General features: G+C 44.5%; 3 protein-coding genes across 10 annotated transcripts in view; 2 read left to right on the top strand and 1 right to left on the bottom strand.

The window, feature by feature from the left end:
• The first annotated feature begins 60 nt into the window (after positions 1-60).
• LOC111066772 (transcription factor GAGA) lies at positions 61-6,974 on the top strand. 4 transcript variants are annotated; one of them, XM_022355619.2, is made up of 6 exons: positions 61-253; positions 2,206-2,671; positions 2,730-3,074; positions 3,144-3,281; positions 4,758-5,281; positions 6,806-6,974. In XM_022355619.2, exons 1-6 carry the CDS (start codon positions 62-64, stop codon positions 6,866-6,868), a joined length of 1,728 nt encoding a protein of 575 aa, XP_022211311.2. In that variant the 5' UTR covers position 61; the 3' UTR covers positions 6,869-6,974. The 4 variants fall into 4 exon arrangements, with proteins under 4 accessions (XP_022211311.2, XP_022211312.2, XP_022211313.2 ...); XM_022355620.2 differs by having other exon boundaries at positions 3,144-3,377; positions 6,806-6,965; XM_022355621.2 differs by lacking the exon at positions 6,806-6,974 and having other exon boundaries at positions 3,144-3,377; positions 4,758-6,307.
• LOC111066774 (protein roadkill) lies at positions 6,884-8,346 on the top strand. The gene has a single exon (XM_022355623.2). The coding sequence runs from the start codon at positions 6,884-6,886 to the stop codon at positions 7,787-7,789; it is 906 nt and encodes a 301-aa protein (XP_022211315.2). The 3' UTR covers positions 7,790-8,346.
• Positions 8,347-9,407: 1,061 nt separating this feature from the next.
• Positions 9,408-20,438, bottom strand: part of LOC111066770 (venom dipeptidyl peptidase 4) — a 64,438-nt gene continuing 53,407 nt past the window's right edge. For 3 of the 5 annotated variants that reach the window (XM_022355614.2, XM_022355613.2, XM_022355616.2), the window contains 8 exons: positions 12,313-12,567; positions 11,474-12,250; positions 10,893-11,346; positions 10,608-10,828; positions 10,375-10,544; positions 10,144-10,304; positions 9,874-10,079; positions 9,408-9,766 (listed from right to left, as the gene is read on the bottom strand). In XM_022355614.2, coding sequence (XP_022211306.2) covers positions 9,650-9,766; positions 9,874-10,079; positions 10,144-10,304; positions 10,375-10,544; positions 10,608-10,828; positions 10,893-11,346; positions 11,474-12,250; positions 12,313-12,567 — 2,361 coding nt within the window. In that variant the 3' untranslated portion in view covers positions 9,408-9,649. Of the gene's footprint in view, positions 9,767-9,873; positions 10,080-10,143; positions 10,305-10,374; positions 10,545-10,607; positions 10,829-10,892; positions 11,347-11,473; positions 12,251-12,312; positions 12,568-15,754; positions 16,427-19,422; positions 19,532-20,438 lie in introns of all 5 variants that reach the window. The other 2 variants (XM_022355612.2, XM_022355615.2) reach the window with 2 other exon arrangements.

Genomic DNA, 20,438 nt, shown 5'->3' on the forward strand with positions numbered 1-20,438 from the left:
TGAATACAACCACAACGCTGGAGAGGAACAACAATTGTTGGACTTGGACACGACAGCCCTGATGTCGTTGCCAATGAATTCGCTGTACTCGCTGACCTGGGGCGATTACGGCACGAGCCTGGTATCGGCCATACAATTGTTGCGCTGCCATGGCGACCTTGTCGATTGCACTCTGGCCGCCGGGGGACGCAGTTTTCCGGCCCACAAAATAGTGCTCTGTGCCGCCTCGCCGTTCCTCCTGGATTTGCTAAAGGTAAGTCAGAGTAGTGTGTTGAGACTGTGAGAGAGAGAGTTGTGTGGAGTTGGGGCAACATAACCTCAAACGTGGCCAGTCTGAGATTTTGACTCGCGTACAGTTTGTAAACAGAGAAACCCATCGCAAAAATAGGTTAATGTTTGGAGCGCGGCTCCCACAAAAAGCATTCAGAGAAACTTACTCACACACACACACACACACATGCACACACTTACAGATGGCAGAGCATTCGCTCTTCCCTGCTCTGCTCTTCTCTGCTCCAAAAATACAATTCTCCGTCTCATACTTTCTGTTCAGAGATTTTGGTACAAGTTTTCCACTGTCAATTGAGTTGAATGAGTTGCGCACTCTGCGCCGTCGCCGACGTTGCCAATGCCCCACACAGACCAGACCTCTTTCTGGCCCCCTTAACAGTTCTCATTTCTCCCCACTTTCTGACCCCCTCTCAGTTCTTGTTTCTACCCTGCTTCTTATCAACTTTTCTGTTTTTTTAATATTTTTTTTCTATAAAGTTAGTACATTTGAGAGAGCGAGAGGACAGTGAGAGGCAGAGTGATAGAGAGAGTGTGAGAGAGCGAGAGAACCAGTCGTTCAAAGCAGAAAAAGCTGCTGCGCCAACTTTCTGTTCGAATGTGTTAGAGCGAGAGCAAGCGAGAGCGCCAACAGCATCGAAGCAACGAGGCGAATGCTGCCAGAGTGTTGCTTTGGTTGTTGGAGCTTTTGCTGTTGTTGGGTGCACACGAGCGCGACCTCTTTTCTGTTGCTGCTGGCTGAATGTACAGTTGAACCTGGCGATGGGGGATTGTTCAAAAGTGGGGCCATGTTTTTCAAATTATGTATATATGGAGGGATTATATAGGTTTTTCCTCCATCTGTTGTAGTTTGTATAGAAAATTACATTAACGTATACAATCACTAAGCATATGCATTTCTGTTGGGGCATTCCCCGCTATTCAGTCGAATCAGATAGTATGGGACCATTGCTTCCTCTTATCATACGGATGACCAAAACAGAGCGCTGGCGGCCAAACACCTGACGCCGGCATCAGTGAAAAAAGTAAACAGAGCGTAATTTTTAAAAACGACGCTCAGAGTCAGAGTCGACGGCGGGGAAATGTCAAAATGCTGCTCTTATTGTTGCTGTGAACTCTGCAAGAGTCCAAAATCCGTCGGCCGCCAGCGAGATGTGCGGCGTACTGATCTCGTTACACTCACACACGCGGGCAGAACACATGGAGGTTTCTCTTTGTTGCTCCCGCTCCCTCGCAGTGAAATGCAACTGAGAAAAATCGATGAGCATGTGGAATGGAATGGTGGTGGGTAACGTGGCAGGGAGAGGAGAGGCATCGGCCACAAGAGCAGCAGAAGCAGAAGGGAGTGTAGAGTTCAAAGAGCGCATCGTGGAGTGGGAGTGGGAGCGGGAGCGGGAGCAGTGAATGACATTTAAAGAGATGGCATTGGGTTTGCTCTGTGTGTAAGGCTCGACTTTGAGCAGCGTTTACTAATTAAACGTGTCGAATTAAACGGGAGAGTGAGAGGCAGAGGAGTGCGCTCTTTGGAGCTCTGTTTTCTTTCGTCAGCATCTCCACGTCCTATCTCCCCCAATCCTGCTGCAGAATGTGCAGAGCGGGAAAAGTAAAAGCCGGTTGGTTTTCTTATGTGTGAGTGAGTAGAGAGTGGATGTCTCTTCTTGAGTTTCTGTGAGAGTATGAGCGCGTTGTTGTGTTTTTGTTTTTGTTTCGGTTTGGTCTCGCCTGTGTCTTTCCGCACGCACTTGACGCGCTCAAACCACCATTCAAATGCAACAATTTTGTTGGCATTGATTTACTAAGATTTTTATTTGTAACCACTATCTCTTAACCATGTTATTATTCACATTTTTTTTGGTGCGACTACGATTATAATTATAATTTGCATTTGCTTTTGCTGATATGTTTTATATTTCATAGAATACACCATGCAAACACCCTGTGGTAATGCTGGCCGGCGTCAATGCCAACGACTTGGAGGCACTGCTTGAGTTCGTCTACCGTGGCGAAGTGAGCGTCGACCATGCCCAACTGCCCTCTCTGTTGCAGGCTGCCCAGTGCCTGAATATCCAGGGACTGGCGCCTCAAACTGTCACCAAGGACGACTACACCACGCACTCGATCCAGCTGCAGCACATGATACCCCAACACCACGACCAGGACCAGTTGATAGCGACCATTGCCACGGCCCCCCAGCAGACAGTGCATGCCCAGGTTGTCGAGGACATTCACCACCAGGGACAGATCCTGCAGGCGACCACCCAGACCAACGCAGCGGGACAACAGCAAACGATTGTGACTACGGATGCGGCTAAGCACGACCAGGCGGTAATTCAGGCCTTCCTGCCGGCACGCAAACGGAAACCCAGGGTCAAGAAAATGTCACGTAAGTGTAATCAGTGGACAAGTGACATAGATTTCATAAACAAATCTTTCCACCTTAGCTACGGCTCCGAAAATCAGCAAAGTTGAGGGAATGGATACGATTATGGGCACACCGACCTCATCCCACGGCGGCGGTGGAGTGGTGCAACAGCAGCAAGTTCTCGGCGAGAACGGAGCCGAGGGCCAGCTGCTCACGTCCACGCCCATCATCAAAAGCGAAGGGCAGAAGGTGGAGACGATTGTGACTATGGATCCGAACAACATGATACCGGTAACGTCGGCAAATGCGACCACAGGCGAAATCACGACGGCAACAGGCACCACGGGCTCGTCCGGAGGTAATACAAGCGGCACGCCGTCCACGCCAAAGGCCAAGCGAACCAAACACCCGCCCGGGACAGAAAGTGAGTCTGAGCATCCAGTCGATAAGACATTCTTTATTCTAAAGCCATCCTTTCCGTTTCCGTTCACAGAACCTCGTTCTCGCTCTCAATCGGAACAACCTGCTACATGCCCCATTTGCTATGCCGTCATACGTCAGTCGCGTAACCTGCGGCGCCATCTCGAGCTGCGGCACTTTGCCAAGCCCGGGGTGAAGAAGGAGAAGAAAAGTAAGTCCGGTAATGATTCGACACTAGACACCAGCGCCGAGCTGAACACCACAACAGAGGGCGACACTACTGTGGGCGAAGGATCAACAGAAGCGGGCATGACGCCAACGAGAGTGATATCGAACGCGTCTGTCTCCGGATCGGCCACCATCCTGGCGCAGAGTGTGCTTCCCCCGCAACAGCAACAGCAGCAACAATTGCAGCAACAGCACCATCAAGCGCAGCAGCACATGTCCACGTCAACAATGGCGGGTGGAGGCCAAACACACATTATGGGCGTTAATATAAAGCACGAGGGTGGCAGTGGGGCCGGCGGTGCGCAGCAGCAGGCGCAGCAGGGCATGCAGAACGTCATACACATTGTGGGCGATCAGGTGTTCATGCCGCAGCAGCAGCAGTAGCAGCATCCAGATTACTGCCACCTGCCGCCTGTCGCGCCTTTCATCATTCCACCCACCCACACACATACACAATGCACACTCATCCACATGTACACTCGCACACGCATACACAAACGTTTTGTAAATAACACCAAAAGCAAAAATCCCCGTGATCTGATCCGATTTGTCTTCATATCCCGTTTAATTTTGTTTTACCCCCTATTACTGCGTAAGTTTTTATTTGCCAAGCTTTTCCAAATTCCATTCCTTAACCGAAAAATAGTATGCACTATTTTCTTGCATATTACAATAGAAAGATAAAGAGAGGAGAATTTCAAAAAATACTCGATTTAATTTACTTAAATAATTGTAATTAGTGTCGCAAATATATTTGTTGTAAAGATACCTGTACAACCACAATCGCAGATCGAAATCAGTTTAAGCTGCTCTTTTTTAACTATTATATAACCAATTGTTTAATTAATAAAATATTATATATTTTTTTATATAACAAACAAAATTAATCACTGCCTGTGGCACGGACTTCATTTTTTGTGTGCAATGCTACGTTTTTTTCCCATTGGCTTTTGTTGTTTGTGCAAGAAAATACTGTTTTCTATGATCCCTAACTATTCTTTTCCTAACCCGATAAACTTAAAAAGAATTTGAAGAATTTTTCATCCTCTGTGCTCGATGTATTTTCATATATTAAATTTGTTTTGTTTATTTTTGATTTATTTGACATTTTACATTTTGGATCCGCCTTGTAAATGTTTCCATTTCTGCATCTTTTTACTAACCTATTCTTGACATTTAACCATAGTTGTGTGTTTGTCTAATGCCACAATCTATCTGATGCAACGTTCCTAACACTAATCCCACACACATCCATATCTACACAAACACAAAACATACTTGTACATCTTTCACCTACTTGTTGTAGCTCTTGAAGGTCGCGTTGTTGTAGTCTCAGAGAAAGAGCCCGCACTGTCGACCCCCATGTCTGTAGCCTAATCTTTTCTATTCGCCTTTCAGTAGTTATAGGCAAAAGCAAAGCCAATCTGCTCACCTGCTATTCGTTCTGCCTTCCTTTCAGCATCCAGTGGCAAGAAGTCGGGCAGCGGCACATCCGGCTCGGGCTCGGGATCGGGCTCTGGTTCGGGCGGGAGTGCAGCGCTGAGCTCGAGTGGAGGAGGAGTGCCCCAGGTACAGACGGTTCAGTCCCTTCACACGCTGCAAGGTGTGCAGGTGAAGAAAGATCCCGATGCCCAGCAACAACAGCAGCAGCAACAGCAGCAGCAGCAACAGCAGCAACAACAACAGCAGCAACAGCAACAACAGACAATGACAGTGACCACCACCTCGTCGGGAGGACAAGTGCAGCAACAGCAGCAGCAGGTTCAGGTGCAACAACAGCTGCAGCATCATCAGATCATAGACTCGTCCGGCAATATAACAACGGCCACGACGAGTGCTCAGGCGGCGGCAGTGCAGCAACAGGCGGCGGGTCAGCAGCAGCTGGTTGCCCAAGCGGCGGACGGCAGCGAGAGTGGGGCGTCGATGTCGATTGCCCAGGTGCAGACGCTGCAGGGTCATCAGATCATAGGCAACTTGAACCAGGTGAATATGACTGATTTCCAACAACAGCAGCAACAACAGCAGCCACCACAACAGCAAACACAACCCCAACAGACGCTCTGATCGGACCAGACCGAAAAGTAGAATCTATTATAATCTGTTCTACTCGTATATAAACAACTGCTTGCGTAGTTAAATTCTAAACGAAGGGAAAATGAAAACTGGCTCTTGGTGGATGGTCGGGGCGGGTTTGTCACGGCTCTTGCCATCCACTGGGAGCCTCTAGTTATTACCATTTTGTTGTACAATTCTATGACCTTAAATGTTGATTTCGCTCTACCTACACATACCTATTTAGTTTTGTTGCTAGATTTATGTTTAAGTGCGCTATGGTTATCGGATATGGTTATCTGCATATTGCTATATTAATTCTGGATAGTTTGACCCGCGTCCCAATGCTAGAGGTACGTTAGTCACACTCTGAAATCCCCTGAAACCGCCGTTGGGATCAGGAAAATCTTCAAAATTGTTGTGTGTGTCTCTCATAAGGTTCTCCTGCTCAGCGCCAGCGCAAGCTCCGCCTGTCCTTGAGCAGTAGCACCTTGGCTTTAAACCAATTTAGTTAAATATTCGTACTGTATTTACATAGATAGCATAAAGATCTTTAATTAATCATCTAAAGAGAGAATATCCTTATATAAGAGCTCGCTCAATCCGATGCCCCAATCGTGTGTGTGTCTGCTCCACCATCCCAAGTCAATCAACCAATCAATATGCTTTGGCTTTTCTTTGATTAAGAACTACCCGCTCTTATTGTAATCTTAAACCCAACCAATTTTTTATATAGTATACCTTTCATATATTTCCTAACTTTAATAATGAATATTTTTCTTGAACCTTAGACCCCACCCAGAGCTCGTTCAGATAGATGGAGTATCTCCTGAAATTATGATTTAATTGTGTAAATTTGAGAGCCACGAGAGTGTTCCATCTATCTGAATATTGTAAACCTATTTTTAGTCTTTTTAAATACTTAAATAAAATTTAATTTTATTTAAACAAGAGAAAAAAAAACAAGAAAATAAACCAAAAACTGTTTAAAAAAACACAAAATTTTCACAAAGTATTTTTTTATGTTGAGTATTAGTTTAGGTGATGGAGAATTTCTACTTTATTTTTCTTTATTTTTATTTTTTGCTTCATTTTTAATATAGGGCATGTGTTTTCTAACTGATTTTATTTTTGCACGCTACTCGTTAAGTTTAACCCAAAGAACTACTGATTGAACGGAATTTCTATGTCTGCATACTCGTAATCATACCAAACGATTGGTGACTAACTTGACCAATCAAGCACCAAGCACCACCCCACGCAACAACTCCTCATAACACATAACCAGATCATTAACGAATCGTTTTATCTTGTCTTCTTCTCTCTTTCTCGCTGCCTCGTTAATAACTCACCATCTAACCAAATCAAAATCAAAATCGAAATCTGTGTGTATAAAAACTGTTCATGCCATCCAATCCATCAACAAATCAACCAATCAATCAATCAAACAAACAGGGCAACAATAAGAACATTTTGGTAAAGAAAGTTTTCATTTTGAAAGGCGGTAACAATACGTAATGATGATCCAACGATATGACCAGCGGCCCTGGAGGAGGCGGAGGGAGTGGGCAGCCGGCGCACAGTAGTGCAACGGCAACAACGGCAACAACAGTGAGCAGCAACAGCAGATGCAACACACCATCGACAGCAGCAGCAACATCTTCAGCAGCATCAGCATCTTCCAGCGGAGGAACACTGCAGCGTCGCATACTGCGCGGTCATGCAGCGCAGACAACCAGCGGCGAACGTGTTCTGCTCATCAACTACGTGCCCCAGTCGGGATCCCAAACTGGATCGGGAGCAGCATCTACATCGGCTGGCTCCAACCAAAGCACGTCCCAATTGCCCACTCGTAAAATTCTCCAGGCCAGAGCCACGGCAGGAGCAGCGGCGTCAGCAGCAGCAGCAGCTGGGGGAGGAGCAACTGCATCCTCCTCGACTGCTTCTGGAACATCTACATCCACGCCAGCTGTCTCGTTTGCCGGTTTGGGCTCTGAGGTGACGGTTACGTTGACGCGAACCAATCAGCGCGCCAGCGTCACCAGTGTCACCGCCGCTGGTCATATTGTACGGAACCAACAATCGGCTTACCACCAGACAACGACCACCGCCACAGCATCGACATCGACCAGCACGACAGCCATGCACGAGCCGATCCAGCACATAGCAACGCCAACGACGCCGCCACCTCTCGTTTTCACTCATCATCCGCATCACATCCACTACCATCAGGAGGAGCAGCTGGTGGATCATCATCAGCTGGAACAGGAGCAGATGAATATCGATCATAATCAGCAGACGGAGGATGATCAGTTGATCGAGTACGATGGTGGGGTAATCGAGGAGCAGCATCATCATCAACTGCAATTGCAGGAGGATCTCCATGATTCGCAGCAACAGCAGCAACATGAAGTTGTCCAAGAAGTTTATATCCAGTAAAATTAATCCAAAATAAATACATACATATATAGAGCTAATAGAGATTCTAAGTAATATTATGTAAGTTTTAGCCATTGGAAACTCCCAAAATGTGTTGGCGAGAGATGCAATCGGTTTTAACGCTGTTCATAGCTTTAAATCGGTAATTTAAAAAAAATCCAGCAATACAAGATGGTTAGTCTGTTATAAGACTTACCAAATACTCGTACATGTATAATTTTGTTAAGATTCACATTTTTTCTCGCTAGAGAAACCCACTGAAACCTACACATTTTGGGAAAGTCCAATGCATATGCTGTACATACACATATTATATCAAATATATATCTAAGTATACCTACTAAATCTGATCAAATATAGAACATAGAATATAATGAATACAATTTTTAGACTTGTATATATATTAGATATATTCTACGACAAGTAGGAAAGTATTTTCAATTGAAAATATTAAATTAAAATTTACAGAACGAAATGGAAAACATTCAATTAACTAGTTTATAAAATTGACAGTTTATTTTTGTACCATATGAATATGTACCGATAAATATAAAAATTAGTTTGCGATCTTCGATCTAGCCATCTGCACATTCTGAATAACCATTTAAGGTGCATTATTTATGGTCCAGTTGCAGATCAAACAGCAGAACAGAACGTATAGAAACGTAATCAATTGTATTATACGAGTATATCAACTTCACTTTAGAAAAAACCGAACAAATTCCCAAATATTGTAATGCGATTTTTTGAAACTGTTAAGGCAGAAAGGAACCCTTAGGATTACAAATGTAAAAGATCGACGCGTGTGCGTCCTATCCACAAGCAAACATATTGATGTAACCCGGTTTTCGGGGCTAAGGAAATAAAGCGACCCGGTGTACTGAAAGTTAAATGTCATTGAATTTTTGTTATTTCGCGCTACACTATGGACAGTAAAGGGTAATTTATGGTTTTGGAGTGTTACTCTAAGTTTTAACGAAACAAAACGGACCCTTGCCCTTCCGTATTGTCTCGATGGGATATGCCAAACAAAGACACATTAAAAAATCCATTTAAATATATTTATTTATTTTTATTGCTTGCTTGCCTTTTAACTGTTGCCTATACACAATAAGTTTCCTTCTAATTTACAAAAAGCCATTAAACAACTATTTATTTAAATATTTACAAGTTCTTTAACTTTGTTTTTATACAAGTAGCAAACTAAAAAACTATAAAATGTTACAAACTACTTCTATTTCTGGTTTTCAATTTGTAGGAATAGTTTCATCAAGCAAAATTTTGACCTACTTGGAATCGCAAAGCGTTAAACGGAGCGGAGCGCCTGCAAAGTTTCGTTGAATACACGTTTAATTTTTTTTATAGTTGTGATTGCAATATCTACATTATATATTTATGTATGTTTTTAAGCATTATAATCAGGCACTAGCTAGAAAATGCATTGCGCTCTACACTACTACATTTAAACATGTATGTATGTATATGTAGCATGAATCTCGTTTTCATTTGGTTTAAAATTTCTTAAAATTCAATTTCGAAATATCATTATTATTGTTCCAAGTTATCTTATAACACTTTTGGACCTGCATTAAATTTTTGTTTTTCCAACATATTGAACTGTTTACTTTTGTTTAATGTTGTTGTGTTTTATTTTTTGAATTCAAGCAGAAATCTAATAACTCTTTAAGTACCAATTTTTGGCTTAGTTAATCATTTGCTATTATTTGATTATGTTCTGCTTCAATCTGTTGTGGGCTTAGCTATTCAGGATCTGATATTAATACCTATGTATTATTTCTGTTCTATTACGAGTATATTACCTTTATTTTATATTATTGCATTTTTGCATTTTTGCATTGTTTATTTAGCACTTTTCATAAGCCGACTGCTGGCAAAGCACTCGCCAAAGAAGCGATCCAATGAATGATACAAATGCGGACGCACATTAGACAGACCATGATCCTCATCAGCATAGCTCTGCAAGGTATATTCATAATATAGATATATTTTACGAGATCTGTTCGAATAGTTCGAGGGTACTTTCTCGTATATGTATATATATACATACGTAGAAGGCTACTTACAATCTGCTTGAAGAGTATATCGTGACGCTCCAGGTTCTTGGCCAGGATCATGGCCTGCTGGTAGTGCACATTGTCATCGAGTGTTCCATGGACGAGCAGATATTTCTTGCCCCTCAACTTCTGGGCCCGTGTGCTCAGCCTGGAGTTGGCATAGCCCACCTCATTGGTATTGGGCAAGGACATATAACGCTCCGTATAAATGGAATCTGCCAATGAAGAGGAGTTTGTTTTGAATGGGATCACAAAGATTGAGGGATGAAGTTCACCCACCGTAGTAGGCCCAGTCTGTGACCGGAGCTATGGAAGCTGCACACTTGAACACTTCATCTCCATCATTGGCCAGCGCCATGGCCGCCGCGTAGCCCCCATATGACCATCCCCAAATACCGATATGGTCGCGATCAATGTAGTTAAAAAGTTGGGTGAGGTTCCTGCAGATTGGGGGTATTTGTGAGCCAGAGATGAGCGAGATACCTGAGGGTTCTTCGCGAAAGAACTTACTGCGTAACCGTGATCTGATCACTGATCTCTACAGTGCCCAACTGAAGGTAGATGGCATGTAGCAGACTTTCGCCACGCAGTCCCGAGCCACGCCCATCAATTTTGGCATAGATCACCGACTGGTTCGAGGTAAGATAAGTGCCCCAGTCCAGCATCCATTTGTTGGTTACCTAAGCAGCACAGATTACAGTGTAAGTCGCGATTGGTTGGTGCTCCCCCTCATTTAAACTTACTGAGTACGAGTCGGGTCCCCCATACACATCCACCAACATGGGATATTTGGTATTGCCGCTGGTGTCCAAGTTGGGAGGCAGCTGTAGGAGAACCTTGGCCTGGAAGCCCCCATCAATGTTCACCGTCAGAATCTTGTGGGTGGGCAGGGCCACACCCTTCAGCTTGGTGCGTAGTGCCTCATTAGTTTCCCAGTCGAGCACATTCGTGATGACAACCTGAGCTGTTGGAGCGGAATACTCGAACATGTTAAGGGATCGGGGGTACCCAATCTGCAATCTACTTACAGTCCACATATTTCCATTCGTAGAGGTGGGTGGTGGGTATGCCCGGCCCCAGCGAGGTGAGCACCAAATGGTTATTGTCATTGAACGTCGCCGAGAAGTAGGTCTGGTCCACATCACCCGATTTGATCAGCTTGCAGGTCAAGCACTTGGCGTTCTGCTTTGCCTGGGCCCTAATGGCATACAGATGCAGCTGCTCTGGGTGCTCCTCGGTGTTGGCTGTGTAGAAGATAACATCGTAGGTGGCGTCCCAGTGGAGAATGCTGTCCACCACGAACTTTCCCTCGGTCAGCGGCTCCAGCTGCTGCTGCTCCGCGCTGCTTGCACTTGAGCTGAGCAGCTGCAGGTGCTTGTAGTTGTTGTGGGGCAGGACGACGGCCAGGCGCGATCCATTGCGGTTCCGGAAGGGAGCCGTGTACAGATCTACCCATCCAGTTTTTGATTCCGTGCTGTAGATCTGCGAGGGAAAGTATGTTACAGTTGGGAGTAGCACCATTTGGGTGCCCTTTCTCGATGGGCTTTATCCGAAATCAGGGTTACATGACAGACAGAAAGACAGACAGACGATCAAGCCAATCACTCACCACTTTCCGATTTAGTCCATCGAAGGTTACCACATAGGCGGCATTTTGAATGCGATTCATCCAGATGGAGAGGACGTGTGCATCATCCACCCAACTGACGACAGTGACAATGTAATCCGTTTCCGTGTTCAGAGCAGGTGGTACGGGCATGACAGTGATGAAATCCCCTCCGGACGCCGCACGCACCAGATCTACCATGACCAGCTCGACGCGAGGATTCGAGGAACCCGCCTTGGGATAGGCAATCACCTGGTGCAGGGGATACTGGTAGCGAAGGTCCCCAGCATCGCCGTAGTAGGGGAAATTGATGAGATGCGTGGACGAGTCATCGAACTTAATGAAGGCCAGCTGAGTTCCCGAGGGATTGAACCAGGTAGCAACATTGGAGCTGAACACCTCCTCCTCGTACACCCAATCCGGAATGCCGTTAAGGATGCCGGCCTGCTCGTCGCTGGTGATAGCTATCTCCGGCTCCAGGGCGCTCTTCTTGTAGTACAGATTGCGATCGTAGTTGATGACGAGAGCATTGCCCACCGGCGACCACTGGACCATGCTCAGATAGAGCTGTTGGTTCTGAATGGTCAGTGGCTGGAACTGGTTCGAGCTGAGGTTGTAGATGTCGTACTCGGCCAGGAAGCTGTACCGGAAGTTCTTCTTGTAGTTCTTGGCCAGAAGCAGAAGCTCCCCGTCCGCGGACTTCTCATACAGCACATATTGCGCCGCATTGTGGAGCAACGGGGTGCGCACTCCAGTCTTCGCATCGTACTCCATGATGGACTGCGATTGGGAGTACTCTATGTAGATATTGTTTAATTGCTTTCGATGTTATTCCCACTTACCGCATTATCCTTATAGAGCACACTGTTACCATTGCTCCAGCTGCCATTGAAGCGCTTGGCATATAATTGACCGCTCAGCACATCCTCCAGATCTATTCCATTGCTTCCAGAGTTGTCCTCGTTGCTGCCATTGTCCTTGTCCGTTTTAAGGATAAATACGAGGGCGGTGGCCAGCAGAGCAACGGCGATGACAGCTGTTACAATGCTGAGAATGATCCGGACTCGTCGCTTTTTTTCCTTGGAATACATGAGGTTCTTTTGTGGTGGGCGGGGAGGGGCATAGAGAGATTAGTACCACAAAATTGTGAAATCTTTGTCTTAAAATAAAGATAGGGCGATACGAAGTCTCCCATTTGGAATCCAAAACCGATCAAATTGACTATCATTAAATATCCATCGAAATCCATTGCTCAGGTTTCAGGTTGCACAGGTGGCCATTAAAATGGGGAGCAACTTTGTTTAATATGAATACCCAGATCACACGATCCATTCGATCCATTAGGTGTGGAGTTTGTTAACCTCTACTTCGACTGTATGCAGGGAAATCGGCTTTCATTTAGAGTGGGTTTCATTTCCTCCATTCCCATTTCGACTTCCATAATAAGCCGACTTCTCAGCTAACCAAAAAAGTGCAAGTTGGCAGGGAGAAATGAAGCCACCTGAAACTAAATGCGCACTTGGCCAATTTGGATACAATCTTTCTGGCTAATCAGAGACCCTAGGCACGTCCAAACGAATGTTTGGTGCTTGTGTGAGCTTGTATGGAAAGTATGGTTGCGCATGCGCAATGACTTTTTCTTTTTCTTTTCCATCTCCATCTCTATCTCCGAGTTCCACTCAAAGCCGAAAACCCAGCAAAGTGCATAATACTCGTACACAGGGAGAGAAAAGGCGGCAGGTAACAAATGAGCCCCGAAAGCAAAATTCAGAAAACAGAGAGCGAAAATGAAAGTAGTTTTGTAGTTAACCAACTCCAGACTGGGTCGCCGCCAACTGGTTTCTGCTCTGGACAGTATAGAGTGAGAGAGGTGTGGACAGTCGGCTGGACTGGACTGGCCTGGCCTGGCCCGGTCTGGCCTGGTCGGGTAATAGCCGAATGACGTAAGCAAATCAAATCAGAAATGCTTTTTCACTTATCGAATAAGCTTTGACTTGGATTGCCAAGTTTGTAGTTTCTTTTACATAATTTAGCATTGCGCGAACGACAAATTTCAGCTGTCGGCGCCCCAAAGAGACAATGATATAAAATGATAGGGCATTCGGTGCTTTTTTTTACTTATTATTTAATATAATGTACGAGTAGGTGTTATAAAATTCGAGCTTTTTATGCGAGTATATATTTATTTTGTTTTTTTTTGTCATTTTCTTTCCGAGCGTGACCGTTTTGGTTGATCGTTTAACAGGATTGGGTTGTGTGTCTGTTCAAGGTGATATTTTGGTGATGGAGTATTTTATATAAATAAATTCTATGTATCGTATGCGCAATACTATTTGCAATGGCCAGGTCTATAGTCACTTGAAAGTGGAATTTATCTGGTACACAAATAATCTGTTTCAAGCAGCTTTACACTAGCTACTCTGTGGACACATACAATAGAAGTCAGTAGCAGCAACCATTCTTGAAAAACCAGTTGCAGCTTTTGACAATCGCACATTACCGCAAAAAGTGTAAATATTTTAATACTCGTGCTCCATCGGAGATTTCCAGTAATCTCACATAGAATAGAAGAACCTAAGGAAAGGGCAGACAGAGGCTAGCCAAAAACGCAATCCCTATTTTCCTTAGACCTGCCAAAACCTGGCACCCAAAACCCAACGACACGTGTTTGGAAAATCCCCATTGACCACGTAGGAAGCCCCGTGCTCCACTCAATCCCTGTTGGCAGACAGTCTATAATATATAGCCCCATGGAGGAGCAACTGGCATTGTGGAAGGCATGTAAGTTACAACTTTGCAGCATTTTGTACGAGCTTATGTACGTATATATGTACATACGATTTATGGTACCTTTAGGGTTTCCGTTGATGGCAACTGAGGCTAGTGCGATACATTCAAAATGGAAATTGTTTTCCGATTCACCATTCCTTGATTCATGTTACTCTTTTTCGATGGCAAGTTTTGGCTCCCACGGGTATGAGGAAGAAAAAAAAACACCATAACCAGACACCAGCCCATGAACTGTAAGTACGATGCTTTACTTAAGTCTGAAGCAGAATTTATGCTTTAGACACAATGAAAAATTCTATATTTTTGCGCACCGTCTCGCGCTGGCTCACATATCCTTGGAAGAGTATGTCAACATTCCCATTTCGTGTTACCGTAACCGCTCCATAAAATCAATTTATCCAGCGAGAGAACGCTTGACCGAATCCCATCATATCAATGTCCATTCTTCTATTCAGAATGGCCATATTTTTTCAGTTCGCTTGATTGTTTTGGGATTTACGGGTTCCATTCAATTCGTTGCACAGTATGGCGCAATTAGTAAGCTTACCTCTGCGCACCTGACCGAAGCCCGCCCCTTCGGCTATCCCCCAACCAATTTGTGATTCATTTAATAAATATGAAACTGAAAGGTTTGTGTGAGCAGAGAGTTTGCTGTAGAACCCCGAACTCTGCCGGAATCGTTTTCTGGACTTCCGGCAATTAGTTGAAGTTTTTCTCGCTTCGAAAGTTCCTTCTTTTTTTTGCCCACATGTTGTTACGGATAGTTGTTAAGCTTCTCGTTTTCCCCTTTTTTTGGCGTGTCCTTTTGTTGCCGCTCGGACATAATCGCCGTGACGTGAGGGGCTTGACAACTATTTGCGGCTCTCGACAGATATCCTGTGGGACACCACAAAAAAATGTATGACTTTTTGTCTGGCCTTGGCTTGTTTTGTCGCTCTCCTCCCCAGTTTTTCTTGGGGCTTGTTTTTTTTTTTCCTTTTTTTTCTGGTGTGTCCATTTGCCGTTTGTTTTTTCATTAAACTGTCCCAAAAATTAATTAATTTTTATTTGCCTGGGGCTCTTAGGCTCTGCCTTCTGACTGGTTTATTTGTCTTGCTAAATGAGAACACACTTGCACACTTTAACGTGTTGAACAAATGAGGTACATAAAGAAGTCGCGCTCAGGGGGTGGAAATAATTAGCTTGGGTCTGATGGAGTTATCATCAGGGTGGGGCAATAGAGGGGCACGATACCTACTCAATGTACATTGCGGCTTCTATCACAATCAAGTCTGCCACTTGTTGATGGCCATCCACAGAGTCCCAGCCCACCATTGATATATGTATGAACAATAGGAGCGGTTCATATTCTCCCTTGTCGTATTTGTTGTATTTAGCACAAGTGCTCATCTGGATGGAAATTGCCGACAATCAGGCCACACTTGTTGACAAACCAATTTAATTGAAGAGCAGCCAAGGCCCACCAAATGTTCGTGTGTTCGTGTCCCGGCTTACCTTAAACCGCGACATTCCGTCTCCAAAGCTGCCGGCGCTGGCCAAATCGTCATCATCCAGACTACTGCCTCCGCCCAGCATGGACTCGTGAAGCTTGCCACTGGGTCGCCGGGTTCCCGCCTTGTAGTAGTAGGGCGGATGCTGGTGGCGGTGCATGGTGACATTGGCCGCGGTGTTGGTGGCGGTGGCACTGGCTATGACGGCCTCCTCGTAGCCCATCAGCTCGATGCTGGGATGCTCACATTTGCAGCGGTGCGGCGGTGTTCGGTGTGGCGGCGTTGTCAATGGTCCATGCTGGTGCGGATGGGGATGGGGGTGAGCGTGGTGCTGCCTGCTCTTGTTGCCATTGTGGTGACTGTTGCCGCTTTGATGGGGCGGATGGGGCGGCGGCGGAATGTCTGCAGGTGTTATATAGATTTTCCCTCCTCCAGCTGTGCTGCTGCCCTGCTGCGGCTGCTTGCTGGGCCAATGGAACTCGTCAAACTCGCTGGAGCTGTTTGCCAGTTGGTGTTGAAGTTGTTGTTGTTGCTGTTGCTCCCACTGCAATTGTCTTTGTTGCTGTCGCATGCAGCTCTGTTGTTGCTGCTGTTGCTGCTGTGGCTGCTGTGGCTGCTTCTGGTAGCGATAATATTGATGATGTGCAGCAGTATTGGCAGTGGGTGGCAGATGATACTTTTCCGCACGAGAGAGGGGGAACACATATAAAATTGGTTTGTGTATAGCAGGAGCAGGTAAAATCTCTGTACTTGGGATGATTCCCCAGGATGCTACGGTATGTGTGCTTTTTGTGTTCCACGTAAGGGAGGGGGGCGGATGGCAAACACAAATGGAAGAAGCAACAAAGGGGCAAGCAGTAACTACAAGACGGAACACGACTGAAAACTACAGAACCCAAGAGGGAAAACATTGGGGGATAAATCATATTCCAACCAGCTCGGAGGCTGGAGCGGAGCTTTAAAGATATTTCAAGGAGATTCCCTGCTTATATTCTATAATTAATTGCTTAAACCTATTGGAGGTAGAGAAGAGTCACTAGTTATTGAAAGCATGCAAAAATAGCTGATTAAATCAAATGTGTCAATCACAGGTCTATTTGGCATTCGAGTAAACTCGTTTTATGAATATAAAAGCATGTTAAAGCATTCAAAATTTGAACTTAAAAGTTTTCTACAAAATACAGAAACACATTTCAGTCTTAATAGAGCTTTGATGCCAACAGATTATGATATACTTTGAACATAAATAAGTTCCCCAATCGTAAAAGTTAGTTCTGGACTTAAATGTAATACCCGAATTACTGCTGAGCCCAGAAAGTCTGTGCACAGCTCCACCTCAGCAGATCACGAGTACCCACAACATCCAGGGAATTACATTTAAGTCCCACAGAAACAGACAGCAAATTCATGGAGTCGCGCCGCGCACACTGAACCAACAAACTTATGAAATCAAATAAAATCTGCGCCCAAAGGCTGGGTAAAGTAAGTAACGAAATCAAACTCAAAACGAGCCAAAAACTATGTCGGACAAAAAAAAAAGGAGATAAAGCCAAAATAAGAGAAGGAAAATCCCAAGTGAGATTTTGCACCAAATACATTAGCTCGATATGGTCGGCGAGCGGTGCTCACCGCAATTATTTAATTACACTCTGACTATGCAACACTCTGCACTGGCCCGTTCCCGTGCCCGTGCCCGTGCCACCCCCTGTGGTACACGCCGCACTCCACTCCACTCCCGGCGGATTTTGGGTTTAATCAAAGAGCCAACCAAGTCAAGCACAACACACAAAGGGAAACGAGCCAGCGAGAGAAGGAAACTTTTGTTGCAACTTTCGATGCAGCCAAGCAAAGCGGACCCGGACATCATTGCTTGCCCAGAGCAGGAGGTATAAAGAGGGCACCCCACCCTCTGTGGTGTGGGAGAAGCAGTATAGAGGGGCAATGAAGCAATGAAGAGGCGCCCACATACAGACGACCTTACAATACTTACGTAGATACGTATGGACCTGCGGACCTGCGGACCGACCTTACCCGATTCGTATCGCTAATGATGATCAAATAACGACCAAATGTCGACCGACTCACACACAGAGCCACACAGATAGAGCCACATACTCATACTCGCACTCGTGCTCGTACAGACAAAGGGGACACAAAATCGTTAGCCCAGTTGGCAGGGCACCAGCAAAATTTGTGCACTCTCGCCCTTTAACTGTGTCACGGTTTGGTCGAGCCAGCAGCTTCTTCTCCAGTCTCGGTCTTGCTCTCAGTCTCAGTCTCAGCCTGAATCGCAGCCACTATCCACACATTGCCATTGCCCCTTTTCCGTGCTCCTTCCTCTGAGGTCGTCTGGCGTAATGAGCAGTCTTTTATTTTTATCTTTTTCGATAAAGAGAGAAAGAGAGAGGTCTGGGGTCTGGGTATACAAATGATATGCAAATACCAAACAATTTGCCATGAGCTGACTGCCTCTTTGAGGCCCTATTTGATTAGAGCTTGATCAGTGCGCCAGAAAAAGAGAGCAATCGCTTAATTGTTGGCAGCCAAACTGAAGTAATGGCGGTTCGTGAGGCTGGGGTGCTTTGGTGCACATTCATACATACATATGGGCAACACATATTCAAATATCTGATATCACACTTATAATTCGTGTAGCAGGAAATGCTTTAAACCTATTCAATAGAGTTAGAAGGAGACCCATAAAAAGCCCATATATTTCCTACCCAGAATTATGCAATTGAGCAATATAGTTCCATATACTCGTACGTACGCATGTACATATGTTTAAATGTACCAGCAGATCCGCTTAATGCTGACTCAATAATTGTTCTGTATCTTGCATCTACATATATCGCTTCTACCATTTGGCACCTAAAACTTGGCAACATTTCGCCTTCCCCTTTCGGTCTGGCCTAGAAATAACATTTTCATTTGAACGAAAACACAAAAATTCAAATGCGTAACCATAATAATAAATTATATTTCAGAAACAGATCTGCCCATACATACACACATACACCCATATGGGAGTGTGCGCGTATATGGGTGCTTACGTATGGCGAAAAGGTAGGCAATAAAATTTCAACAAAATAACCAGATGCATAAATATTTGTAAGTGCCACGTGAATAACTGCTCTAAAATAGCCCTAAATAGGAGTAGCGTATAATTTATGCCAACGCAAAAAACATACATACATATATGTAGAACAGAAACCTTGGTGGGTAAAATGAATATGCAAACATGCCCTTCATCGCTCAGTCATCGGCCCGTGAAAGTGCAACCATAAAATATGCAACACAAACAATTGTTTTCGTAAATGTGCGGATCAAAACTCAACCGAAAATCTGCCAGCGAAAATCATAGCAAATACTCGTGTATGCATCATGCCAGCAATCAAACAGTGAAAATGTAAATAAACTTTGATACTTAAATTGCGTGGGATCAAAGGATACATATCTCAACTACTAGTGTTATTTATTTGCAGTAGTTATGGGCATGCAGTAGTTTTTTGGGTCAACAGAGAGGTTTGCTTGGGGGTGTAACTGTGTCAGTGTAACTGTCTGAGAGACAGAAGGCACGGAATGGAACTTCACTCCTTGATGTATAGTTTGGAGAGAGTGATGTTCAAATATTTATTTCTAGACGATTGTTTGGCTAAGGGTTTATCTTACCTGATCGCTTTGTGCTGTCTCAGTCACCGAAACATCATTACCAGACATTTTATCTGATTTTAATTATTTGAATTTCTGCGTTTTATTGTGCATCAAGCTTACTTTATAGCTGCATTGGAAAAAATATCATTGTAGATGCATTTAAAAATAAATTATTTTTTTGTATTATATTTTTTTGTAGCTTCCCGTTCTGCAATTCTCATTCGGCATTTTTCCGTTTCCGCATCTGTTCTGACATTATAGTCTGTCATGATTTATTGCCCGAAATTGTATTTCCACTTCGCAAATACTTTTCTAAAATGTCATCTGTTTTAAAAATTGTTTTATATAACTTGTATTTTTGTATTCTAACTGAATCATGGATGATTTGATGGCCTTTTTGGCTTACTTTTTGGCGCTTTCGTTTTGGTTTTTTACACAATAAAATGTTTTTCCTTTTATGGCTCTTTGTGCACAGCACAGCACAACCTTTGCAGCTGTTTTTTAATTACTTTTCTTCACATTCCTTTGATCCGAACTGGTATCCCGGAAACATCCCTAACATTTATAAGAAGAAAATGCCTCCTACCCGCCTGTCACATAATGCAAATTAAACAATTTAAACGAGCAAATAAACAAAGCAAGAAAATCCAATTGGGGCTGAAATGAAGACGAGCCCAGGAGTAGAGATAGTAGGATATTTTAAGGGACACACAGACAGTCAGGCTGCGCTTCGGTCCGCTTCGTTTGTGTTCAGTCGCATTGCACATAACTCGTAGCTCATACGCCCCGTTGTACGGCACTGGAAATGGCCACGTTTATACTCGGAAATGTTTGTTTGCTTATTTGTTTGTTCGGTTGCCTGCCTGGCTGCCTGGCTGCCTGGCTGCCTGTCCTGGCTGCTTGGCTGCGGTTTTCAATTGTCAGAGCCAACCGGCAACAAACAACAAAGCGATGAGAGCCGCCGGGAACCCAAGAACCCAAAAAAGAAAAAAGTTAAATAAATAAGAAATACCAAATAAATTGAATCGCGTAGC

The sequence above is a fragment of the Drosophila obscura genome, unplaced genomic scaffold (genome assembly GCF_018151105.1).
Source record: "Drosophila obscura isolate BZ-5 IFL unplaced genomic scaffold, ASM1815110v1 contig_189, whole genome shotgun sequence".
Lineage (NCBI taxonomy): Eukaryota > Metazoa > Arthropoda > Insecta > Diptera > Drosophilidae > Drosophila > Drosophila obscura.

Excerpts from the sequence above, each read along its gene's own strand:
- LOC111066772 (XM_022355621.2), top strand. The coding sequence starts at position 62 with ATGTCGTTGCCAATGAATTCGCTGTACTCGCTGACCTGGGGCGATTAC. Across the intron at positions 2,672-2,729 it reads CAGGGTCAAGAAAATGTCAC|CTACGGCTCCGAAAATCAGC; the intron begins GTAAGTGTAATC and ends TTTCCACCTTAG. Across the intron at positions 3,075-3,143 it reads ACACCCGCCCGGGACAGAAA|AACCTCGTTCTCGCTCTCAA; the intron begins GTGAGTCTGAGC and ends TTCCGTTCACAG.
- LOC111066774 (XM_022355623.2), top strand. The coding sequence starts at position 6,884 with ATGACCAGCGGCCCTGGAGGAGGCGGAGGGAGTGGGCAGCCGGCGCAC.